Below are 12,492 nucleotides of genomic sequence, written 5' to 3'. Positions count from 1 at the left end.
TGTCAATGGCTTTCACTACGAGTTAGAATCTCATGGTTTTCAATACCATTGCTATGCTGATGACACCTCTGGACGAGACATTACCTCTCTGTTGGCCAGAGTTCCAGAGTGTTTAGTGACTGTAATCTCCTTTCTAATCTCCTGCTATCTCAAATTCAACATGGAGAAAACAGAGTTCATCATCTTTGCTCCACCCCGCACAGCCCCTCTTCCTGACCCATCTATTACAGTTAACAGAACCACACTTACCCTTGTTCCATGGGTCCGTTGCCTTGAGATAACCCTGGACTCTGATTTATCCTTCAAGTCGCACGTTCAAACCCTCAACATTTCCTGCCGCCTCCAACTCAAGAACATCCATCAAATCCGCTCCTTCCTCACCCCAGAATCTGCTAAGACGCTCGTCCAGGCCCTCATAATCTCCCGCTTAGACTACTGCAACACCCTTCTCCATGAACTCCCAGCAAACACCCTCACCCTCCTCCGGTCTACCTTACACTGTGCTGCTCGCTTAATCCACCTCTCCCCACATTCTTCATTGCCCATTCCCCTCTGGCAATCCCTTCACTAGCTACTTGTGCATCTGCATGATGTAGGGACGTTATAACGTGTGAAACCAGGGACATTAAATTCTGCAGGGGCTGAGGACACTGTACTGTGTGGAAACTGGAGATATGTGCTGGGGGGACCTGAGGACATTACAGCACAAGAAACCTGGAGACATTATATTGTATGGGACCTGGGAGCATTGTATTGTATGAAAGTTGTTGAGATTATACTGTGCGAGAGCCAGAGGGAGCATACTGCATAGGACACTATAGTGAATGGGGCCACTAAGATGGCATTATACAGAGTAGGGGCATTTAAAGGACAAAATACTGTGTAGGGTCACTAGGGGGAGCATTATAGCATGTAGTGGAACTAAGAGGGCATTATACACTATTGATGGGACCTTCCTCTATGATTACCCCCACTACATCATGTGAACCTCCACCAGGAACCACCATTCCACAAAATCATATGTAAAAAAAATCCGATCTGCCAGCAACTATCTATCTATCTATCTATCTATCTATCTATCTATCTATCTATCTATCTATCTATCTCATATCTATCTATCATCTATCTATCTATCTATCTATCTATCTATCTATCTATCTATCTATCTCCTATCTATCTATCTCCTATCTATCTATCTCCTATCTATCTATCTATCTATCTATCTCCTATCTATCTATCTATCTATCTATCTAATATCTATCTATCTATCTATCTCATATCTATCTATCTATCTATCTATCTCCTATCTATCTATCTCCTATCTATCTATCTATCTATCTATCTATCTATCTATCATCTATCTATCTATCTATCTATCTATCTATCTATCTATCTATCTAATATCTATCTATCTCAGAAATATTTTACATAACAGAAGATCCAGAGATACATAAAAATCTGAATAATAAAAGAGCATTCTAAATAGAGCAAGTGAAACATATATACCTTATAGGAATAAGTGGGTTACAAATCAGAAAACAGATATGGCTAACTAAAACATTAAGGAGTGCAATTTAAAAAGGAAGCATTTAAAGAACTAAAACAAGGAGGTTTTGGAGCACATTGGTAATATTAATCATGAGGAGGATCAACCACTGAGCAGGCGTATTAGGGAAATACATAATGGTGCCATGGGATCCCTAGCTTTCCAGGGGATAAAAAAGATCAAACCCTCGATACGGAGAGGGGGAAACTTTTACAGAAGGAAGCCAAATGGACATACCGTCTGAGAATCGTAAAACCGGAGGGTTTGAATGAAATTATTTCATACTCTGCTTTCATCTAGGGTGTAGCCCCGTTTTTGTACCTCTTTGTCGAACTGGGTTATTCTGTATTGACTTAGCGACTTAGCCCCCCCCCCCCCCTCACCCTTTGATTCTCCGTATAGGTTGTCTTTTATGCTTTGCAGCTATCTGATCGTATCCGATATTGCTGTTGATCATTTGGACATCTTATTTATTTGTTAGGTGTGTAACGGTATTAGCTCAGGGATCGCTGTCTTGAGCACTGTTTGGCACAAAATGAAAGTCCAATCCAGCCAAGTATGGTGCAACTGGCCGCAACCAGTTTTATTAGGATTTTTCCAGGCAAACAAAAACTACGCAAAATAAAGTCCTACCCATCCGGCTTCTACCTTCAACACAGGTATCCTAACTATGAGAGCTGGGCCTTCTGCACAGCTCCCTTTACACACAATACAGCAGTATTACTTACGCTAGGTTCACACCTGCGTTCATTTGTCCGTTCTGAGCTTTCCGTCTTCTGCATGCCAGAAGTCGGAAAGCTCAGACCGGGTCCGGCCGTGAGCGGCAGTGAGCGTTTTATGCTCTCCGCCGCGAAACCGGATTTTTTTTATCCAGACACAGAGTACTGCATGTCCGACTGTGTCCGGATTATAAAACCCGGTTTCGCGGCAGAGAGCCTAAAACGATCACCGCCGCTCACGGCCGGACATCTCTCTCACCCATTCAAATGAATGGGTGAGAAAGACTCCTGCAGGTTTCCGTCTCCTGCCTCTGTTTTAGGCAGGAAACGGAAACCTGCAGAACGGAGTTCACAACGCAGATGTGAACGAGCCCTTACAAGTATTTTACCCAGGAGTAGACAGAGCCCTATATCTGTGGACTGCCTGCCCTTTTATACAGACACTTTCATGAAACCAGGAATTAACCCCACACATCTCAAATCCTGGAGTGGCTGAATGGAGTAGAGCCACACCCAATACTCCCACTCCAGCAGCCAGACCTTTTTACCAGGGTTTTGGTAAGACCCACGAGCGCAGCTTTGCTCAGCTGCACCTAGATTGTGTATGACAGGAACCTGGGAGAAATGTATACTCCTTCTACCACTTTTCCCCTGGTCCTGTCACAGGTGTAATTCATCAAGGCTAAGAAGTCTCTTAAAATAGACTTGGACAGCCAGAGATAGTTCACACGGGGGCGGTGGGACCTATTTTGGCACCGACTGTCACGGTCACAGCTTCCCTCTCCGGTGTCTGCTCAAATGAATGGGTCGGCTCAAATGAATGGGCCAACTCCGGAGGTTGCTGCCACCAGGCGGACACTGCGGCTCAACGAGCTGCGGAATACGCCTAAAGAAAGGGCAGCTCACTTCTTTTTTCCATTAGTGGCAACATGCCACTAGTGGAAAAAAGAGTGCTAGCTGTCTCCATAGACCACCATTGTGAGTGAGCGGATTATGACGTGGAATACGCGCCATAATCCACTCCCTCTGTGCCCGTGTGAACTAGCCCTAAGATTACCTTTAGTGACCAGTGCCAGTTAGCTACTGCCATGGCAAATAAAATTATGGGATGTATCAAAAGAGGTATAGAGTCTCATAATAAGAACATAGTTATACCTTTATACAAATCACTGGTACGGCCACACTGACTATTGCGCAAAATTTTGGGCCCCAATATACTGGAATGACATAACTGAACTAAAGAAAGGACAGAGAAGGGAGACCAAAATTATCAGGGGAATGGGTTGTGTGAGAAGGTGACAGGCAGAGGGCTGGAGTCCAGATATATCGGCACCAGGTTCCTCACATATGTGTGTGGTCTAGGGCGGATCTGGAGTAGGCCTCAGCTCAGGTGTAGATCCTTGGCTCATTACTGGGCCAGAAAAAGACTTTTGTTTTGTTTTGTTATTTTTGTGCCTCAAGTCAAAGTTTATTTATTTTCCTGGGTTGTTATTCTAAGTAAACCAGTTTGCTGCACATTGTGTGTCCCTGTCTTGACTATTTGGGTTCACATCACCGCTTCTACCAAGCTAACATCCCCACAGTAGATACAACAACAGATTAATAAACTTGAGGTTATTCAGTTTAGAAAAAAAAATATGTCTTTGGGGAGACCTAACAATGTACAAATACATGAAAGGACAACACCAAGTACTTTCCAATGATCTTTTCACTCCTAGCCAGTCACAGTGACAAGGGGGCAGCTTCTACACCTAGGCCGGTAATAATGACAAGGGGACGTCCTCTACACCTAGGCTGGTGATAGTGACAAGAGGACGTCCTCTACACCTAGGCCGGTGATAGTGACAAGGAGACATCCTCCACACCTAGGCCGGTGACAGTGACAAGGGGATGTCCTCTACACCTAGGCCAGTGACAAGGGGACATCCTCTACACCTAGGCCAGTGACAGTGACAAGGGGACATCCTCTACACCTAGGCTGGTGATAGTGACAAGGGGATGTCCTCTACACCTAGGCCGGTGATAGTGACAAGGGGACGTCCTCTACACCTAGGCCGGTGATAGTGACAAGGAGACATCCTCCACACCTAGGCCGGTGACAGTGACAAGGGGATGTCCTCTACACCTAGGCCAGTGACAAGGGGATGTCCTCTACACCTAGGCCAGTGACAGTGACAAGGGGACATCCTCTACACCTAGGCTGGTGATAGTGACAAGGGGACGTCCTCTACACCTAGGCCAGTGACAGTGATAAGGGGACATCCTCTACACCTAGGCCAGTGACCTTGACAAGAGGGCATCCTCTACACCTAGACGCGTGACAGTGACAAAGGGACATCCTCTACACCTAGGCCAGTGATAGTGACAAGGGGACGTCCTCTACACCTAGGCCAGTGACAAGGGGACGTCCTCTACACCTAGGCCAGTGACAGTGACAAGAGGACAACCTCTACACCTAGACCGGTGACAGTGACAAGGGGACTTCCTCTACACCTAGACCAGTGACAATCACAAGAGGGCATCCTCTACACCTAGACGCGTGACAGTGACAAGGGGACATCCTCTACACCTAGGCTGGTGATAGTGACAAGGGGACGTCCTCTACACCTAGGCCAGTGACAGTGATAAGGGGACATCCTCTACACCTAGGCCAGTGACTTTGACAAGAGGGCATCCTCTACACCTAGACACGTGACAGTGACAAAGGGACATCCTCTACACCTAGGCCAGTGATAGTGACAAGGGGACGTCCTCTACACCTAGGCCAGTGACAAGGGGACGTCCTCTACACCTAGGCCAGTGACAGTGACAAGGGGACAACCTCTACACCTAGACCGGTGACAATGACAAGGGGACGTCCTCTACACCTAGACCAGTGACAATGACAAAAGGGCATCCTCTACACCTAGACGCGTGACAGTGACAAGGGGATGTCCTCTACACCTAGACTGGTGACAATGACAAGGGTACATCTTGTACACCTAGGCCGGTGACAGTGACAAGGGTATGCCCTTCACACCTAGACCAGTGACAGCCTACATCTAGGCTGGTGACAGCGGCAAGAGGACATCCTCTCCATCTACAGGAGAAAACATTTCACAGTAAGATAGAAGGGGATTCTTTACTTTAAATAATAAAATATAAATAATAAAATATAAAGTTATCACCCTCATCCACAAGGCTCTCCATAATGCCGCACCTCCCTACATTTCCTCCCTCATCTCTGTCTACCGCCCAACCCGTGCTCTCCGTTCACTCAATGACCTAACACTTACATCCTCTATTATCAGAACCTCCCCCGCTCATATACAAGACTTCTCCCGAGCTGCACCACTTCTCTGGAATGCTCTACCCCGGACAATCAGATTAACTCCCAATTTCTACAGCTTCAAACGCAAACTAAAGACGCATTTTTTCAAACAGGCCTATCACAATTCCTAATGCAAACCCTTCTTGATGCCTTTTCAGCCTAACATATTTGTCCATGCGCTATCCACATGTTAAAGGACACTACTAGTGACGGCCCATAAAGCTTTGTTTGTGTAATGGCTGCAACCTCTATTACAAAATTGTCTGAACACTGTATAAGCAATGCCGCCCCTCCTACCTCTTGTGTCACCCCCTCTACCTCATAGATTGTAAGCTCTTGTGAGCAGGGCCCTCAGTCCCATTGTGTGAAATGACGTTCTTTGTTTTGTATCTGTCTGTATCTGAACCCTACAAATTGTACAGCGCTGCGGAATATGTTGGCGCTATATAAATAAAAATTATTATTATTATTATTATTATTATTATTACTACTACTACTTTAAGGGCAGTGAGACTATGGAAATCTATGCCCCAGGATGAGGTGATGGTGGATTCATTGTATGAATTCCAAGAAGACCTGGATGGTATTAGTTGGGAAGAATTTTTTTTTCCTGAAATGGGGTAATCTTTATTTTCATCCAACCACATCTACTATGTAACTATTTTAATGACAGTAACGTTTACTAGTATAATTTTACGCAGAAATATAGATATACAGAAGTCTTGACTCTCTGCTCAAAGTTAGCTAAGGCTCCATTTTTCTATTAAACCATTTCAATACAACATTGCAAAGTGATATCAAAAACCTTAACAGAGAGCAACAAAATCATTGAGTGGCCACACACTGACACTTATAGATTAGCTACCTCATGACAGAATATTGAGAAATGAAGTTATTTTGAAAAGCTGGTCATCTTGGGATATGCACAAAGGAAGGAGATTTGCCAAACAGAATTCTGGCAAAAAACCCCAAAAACTATCAAACAAACATGCCATGTGTCATATATAAAGTTTTTGAACACTTTATGACCTGTACAACAATGAGGTGTAGCTTCATTCAATTGGCGTGGCCTCCGAGAAAGGGGCTAACTTGTAACACTATGGTGCAATATGACGACAAAATTCTGGCACATTTTTCTGGCATACACTAAGCCTTCTGATAGGAGCTGTAAAGTTAGACTAGACAGTCAGATGCTTTGATAAACCTGGCGCAGTTTAAGACTGTCTTATCTAAATTTTAGACAGTATTGATAAATCTGCCCCATAGTGTATGGTAATATCCAGCCAAAAAGTCAAGGAACAAAATGACACTTTAAGACTGCAACTGATAATAACATCAACTTTGGATATCAAGTGGATTATGGTGAACTTGTGAATATGCAAATGATGGATTCTGGTGAATAATTCGAAGCCACAAACTGTAAAAATGCTGAACAAATTCTTCAGTTTACAAATGATTTATATGTTGTATGTGGAACACAATAAGAAAGACAGTGTGCCCACCTTCCACTGCAGATGCTATGCCTAGTGACGGACATGAAGAGATGTTGTATAATATCATATTCTTTTATCTCTGAGTCATGTATCACCTCTGTGGCCCTGCGTAAGGCATGGCACAGTATACCAGCGTGAGCCTTTCAAACATTTAATTTTGTAACCATGTAACAAGCAAGGACGTATTATAATACGCAAATGCATTAAGTGCTCATGGAATCCAACACAAATAATAGAAGTAGTTTATACTTACGAACAGGAAGAGTCTGAAAAATTTCTATTTTGCTGTATTCTCCTTGTCCTTTACCATTAACAGCAGCAACCTTGACTTCGTATGTTGTATTGGCTTCCAAATTGGCCAGAACAACAATCGCTGCAAAGAAAAAAATGGCATTAAAGTAATAGCAGTAAAGCACATTACAGTCATTCATAACCCATCTAATAATTCACATTATCACATTCAAATGGTGTCAAATTTGCTTGTCCTACATTTGACTGCCTAGAAAGAACTGTAAGATTCCGCACTTGGAGAAAATCACTGGCACAACTTCCATTCGTGTCAACAAAAAGATCTAAAGAGCCTATTAGCCTAATGGAAGACATTAATATGGTAATAGAATAATTTACAAACATAGATCTGTAGATAGACTTTTCTTCATTTGGGTCCCATTTAAATACCTTTGCCAAGGCATAGTATTAGTGACTGGTTGATGCATTCGCTGGCAGAAAGCAACTAGTGCCAGTAACGCACCATTACCCTGAATATTCTTGTTCACAGCTGAAAAAAAACCTAAATATAATGCCATAAATATGACGCCAGCCTTCTACAATGATGGACCCAGAAGAGTCATGTACAAAATATAATTCCACCTCTATTTAGAATGTAACTGTTCCCTGTATGATGGTTCTCAACCTCATCATGTTGGACAAGTGTACAATTTATATGGCATTAAAGGGGATGTCCAGGTTTGTTTGTTTTTAATTTATAACCTATCCTTAGAATAATCCATAAGTATCTGATTACTATGAGGCTGACAACCCTTTCTGACATGGATCACTCATCAGCTAGAGTCGATGAGAGCAGAGTTGCAGTACCAGTGCCCGCCACTATACTGCTGCAGAATAATGCAAATGCACCACCCAATAGCTGATACTTACGGGGGCCGACTGTGGCTCCCCCTCTACAGTTTAGATATTTATGGCTTATCCCAACAGTGGGTCATAAATAAAGAATCATGGTCAACCATTTTAACCTTAGGTTACAAATCCATGTGTTTCATATGCAACGTAAAGGGATTTTCAGGGCTTATCAGGTGACCAATCCTTAGGATAAGTCAGTTAAAGATCAATGGGGTCTGACAGCCGGGACTCCCACCTATCACATGTTTGAAGAGGCCATTGTGTTTGGGTAACTGGCGCAGCCCATTCTGAGAAAACTAACCACAGTGTCGCAAATTCTTTAGTGGGCATGTTTTATATTGCAACTCAAACACATTCAATTGAATGGGACAGATCTGCAAACAGGCCATGCAACTGATGAATGTGACATCACACGACTTGGTAAAAAATATGCAAATCTATTCTCCAGGATCTAATTTAGAGAACAGTGCACTCTGTACGCCGCCCTCTAGAGGCAGCCCCCTTAACATCATGCATGACTCAGTTAATAAGCCTATTAACACGATGCGGCGTTTATTGCCAAATTAGTATTTCTATCCCAAAAGGAACAGATTCCCAGCTATGGACATGACTTGTGAAGTGTAAGCAACACTCAGTAGATATTGAACCCCCCACTAATCTGTAACAGGTCATCAACGGATAATGCCTGGAAAATCCCTTTAAATATTACAGATTCAGAGTAGGATGGCCAAGAGTGGAGGAGCAAAAAAGTATCTAACACTCTGTTGACACAAAAACTGTGGAGAACCAACGTCAGTAAAGAAACTGTGGCCCACAAGGAGCTTCATGTCATGGCCGAGCAGACACAGGCAAGCCTTACATCACCAGTCATAATGCCAAGCATAAAATGAAATGATGTAAAGCACAACAATGCCACTGCCGGTATATGGTAGTGGAAACGTGTACTGTGGAATGATGAATGACTCTTCTCTATCTGCTATTCTAATATACAAGTCTGTGCTTGGCGAATGTCAAGAAAATGTTACCTACTTGACTGAATTGTGCCAGCTGGGATAATGGAGGTTGGCCTAGGTCCCATAATTCCAGTAAAGGTATAGCTTAATCCCAATAGAGTAAAACATGTCTAAATAGAAGTCCTTGTCCTTAGAAACCCCAGTCAGCAAGATTACTCACTTTGTGTGCCATGCGAATGGACAACTTTCCAAGTATCCGAAGACACTTCTTTAAAATCCATTTGATAGTGATGAATCGGAACGCCGCCATGCGAGTCCGGCTTATTGAAAAAGATTTTGGCATAGGTCTGTGACAGTTCTATTACTCGTAATCCGTGTGGACTGGAAGGCACATCTACGAGACACAAAAACATCTAGGCATATAAATACAAATACTGTAGCAAGTTTACAAGCAAAATAACATTGGGGCAAACTCCTTAAAATGTCGATATATCGATAGACCTTCACCATCACACACTCACATACTAAGAATTGCCTTACGAGGCTGCAATTCACCCTTTCTCCATTTGGTGGTTACTAGAGATAAACAAACCAATTTGTAATGAGCCGGGTTCATAACAAATTATCCAAAAATCTTGGGTTTGCCAAGATTTAGGGTTTGCCAACCAGTCAGAGTATAATAATTGGTAGCCCAGGGGTGGTGTGGACAAAATAATAGTCAAACTCACCTTCCTTCACCTCTTCTGGTCTCCCTTATGCCATCCTGTGTTCCCTCCTGGGCCTTTTCCAACCTCTTCTGGCCTCCTAGGTGACATCAGCGACCCAAGGATCTAATGAGGCTTATAAATGGGCCTCAAAGTCATATGAAGGCATCATGACTTCATTGCACCCCATATGACCACTGGTTAAGACTGGAAGACATGGGAGAGAACACTGGATGATGCAATGCAACCTAGTAGAGATGAGGGAGGGTTGATTGTTTTTATTTTTCCACCCATTCCCTGGGCCTCCTCTTATTACGTTCTGGAGTCTGAAGAAACTCCCTAGAGTCTAATAATAGCATGTCCTCTTCAGACCAAACAAGTTCAGGCCAAAACTAAACGGATGAGTTAAGCTGGAGGATATTCGCTAAACAAATCTTGCAAGGTTTGTCCATCCCTAGTGGTCACATATACACACAAACGGTATAGTAGGTATGGAAGTATGTGACAACAAAACTATGTGGTTTAGAAAAGCTGCTTAATCTGTGATATACATATCTGGACATATCCAACTAACAGGACAAGTAAGGAGCACATATATGTACTTATTGGTATAAAATATTTTACATAAATATGTATTAGTTGTAATTATTGTAGATGTGCCTTTCCTCTTGGCTCAAAATCCAGCAAACCAATCCACAACAACCTGACTCATCCCAAACCTTTCAAAGGTTTTGGGTTTTCCACCCATGATCCACTATTATACTCTGGGGTGTCTTCAAATCCCTCCGGATACTGCAAAGAGGCCCAAGAGAGATGAGATAGGTGAGTACAAAATATGTATTATATTTATACACCTCCCATGGGCCTCCCCTTACTATGTTCTGGGGTCTGGAGAACAGTTCTGAATTGGGCTGAAATGAAACAGGTGAACGGACCGCACACCTATTCGTGAAACAAATCTCTACCAGCTTTTAAAAATAAACATGATTTTACAGTACCCTGTTGGGCATTGTTTATGTTGTACATGTCTATAGGTTGCCACCTAGTGGTTAGGATTTGTGTTGCAGCTTGTCATGCGTTTTGCTAGAATGTCGTTACAATTTATTCAATTTGATTCTAGGGAAAATGGAGTCCTTAGCAATGTTTATGGAAAAGGATGGATATGTGTTACGGTCGGCAGGATACTATATAAAAAAAAACTAAATAATAAATATATTGTGGAGCCCAACTGGGCTCTGAACCACGGAGCTACCCTGGTGTGAATAAGACCCGACAGTAAATGTCACTGCCGGGCTGCAACACCATCGGGGTACAAACTGAAACTAAATAGATAAGATCTCTGCAGGACAGAGCAGCCACAAATGAATTATAAAGTCTTGCAGTTACTCCACTGCAAGACCAAACACAAACTAACTAATGACTGTATGCTCCCAGTAGCTTACTGGGCCGCTCCCACCACAGCCACTTGCTGTGGAGCACCACAGGTAGCAGCCTGCCTAAGGTAGGAGATACCCACAATACTAAGTAGGGAGGAGATTCCCACAATTTTAAGTAAAGGGTGGAGATTCTAGCTACCTGCCTAACTAAGGCAGCTTGCTGCCAAACTAGTGTCTTGCACTAACGTGCACAAAATGCAATTGAGACTAGAGCACTGGGCTGCCCCAACCTGCCTCCTTAAATGGAGGGAAGGTGGTCATGAACACCCAGCCCAGGGGCCCAAGCCAGGTGCTCATAGGCTGACACCACTGTGAGTCAGCAGACTGATCACGCCCATCATTTGGAAGGGAATTAACCCCAGTCATGCTGGACTGGGCTGAAACAATGGAACATTCTGCGACCCTAATCCCTTGGCCGCACCGTCCTAACAATATATCTGTACAAAACCTTTTAATATGTCTCTCTAGTAGAAAGTGAGACCTTCTTCATGTCCCTGCATTATTTCTGTATTTGTTTAGAAATTTCATCAGTCACCAAAAAAACAAAACAAACATGGATCTAACGAAGAGGTGCAACCATGGTATTTCCCCTTTAATGTCTCAATGCAGGATTTATGCTGTGAGAGGGGAGTAAGAGTATCTGCCTAAAATCATCCACCACCACTAACATCACAGCCATCGACCGGAGACAGAAAATGTACATTTACAGAAAACAACAGAAGGAAGGAAAAACACTCGAAATAAACTGTTTTCACACAATTCTTCAGGCAGCTCTACATCTAATAAACCTTTTGTAATAATAGATACTCCATAAAGATCAGAGCGATACAATGACCTACTTCAGAACGAACAGCAAACCATCATGAGGAGCTCCAGTGCTCCCTTATGACTTGTCTGGCGGAAATTATTGCTGTCTTCTGTGCCAAAATCCAATGGAAATAAAAAAAAATCTAATACAATCCAGGCTTTATATTGTATCCTACCAACAAAAGACTAGATCTATTTCCGTCATTTCCCACAAGTGAGAATTTATTATTGTTCTGTGATATAACCCAAAGATGAACAACCAACAGAACACGTTTAAAGGGGACCTGGTGTCTGTATGTAGCATGTTATAGAGCAGGAGGAGATGCGCAGGCTATTATACAGTATAGGTTAGTTAGAAAATATTCAGTATAACTTGTATTTTTT

At 43.0% G+C, this 12,492-nt stretch overlaps 1 protein-coding gene across 3 annotated transcripts in view; it reads right to left on the bottom strand.

The window, feature by feature from the left end:
* NCAM2 (neural cell adhesion molecule 2) overlaps nt 1–12,492 on the bottom strand; it is a 393,282-nt gene that overhangs the window by 77,779 nt on the left and 303,011 nt on the right. For all 3 annotated transcript variants that reach the window (XM_075263468.1, XM_075263470.1, XM_075263471.1), the window contains exons 12-13: nt 9,382–9,555; nt 7,322–7,441 (exon numbers count right to left, since the gene is read on the bottom strand). In XM_075263468.1, the coding sequence (XP_075119569.1) occupies nt 7,322–7,441; nt 9,382–9,555 (294 nt within the window). The remainder of the gene's footprint in view (nt 1–7,321; nt 7,442–9,381; nt 9,556–12,492) is intronic.

This window comes from Leptodactylus fuscus, chromosome 2, assembly GCF_031893055.1.
Source record: "Leptodactylus fuscus isolate aLepFus1 chromosome 2, aLepFus1.hap2, whole genome shotgun sequence".
In the NCBI taxonomy this organism is placed as follows: Eukaryota; Metazoa; Chordata; class Amphibia; order Anura; family Leptodactylidae; genus Leptodactylus; species Leptodactylus fuscus.
This window is presented reverse-complemented; position numbering and strand designations above follow the sequence as displayed.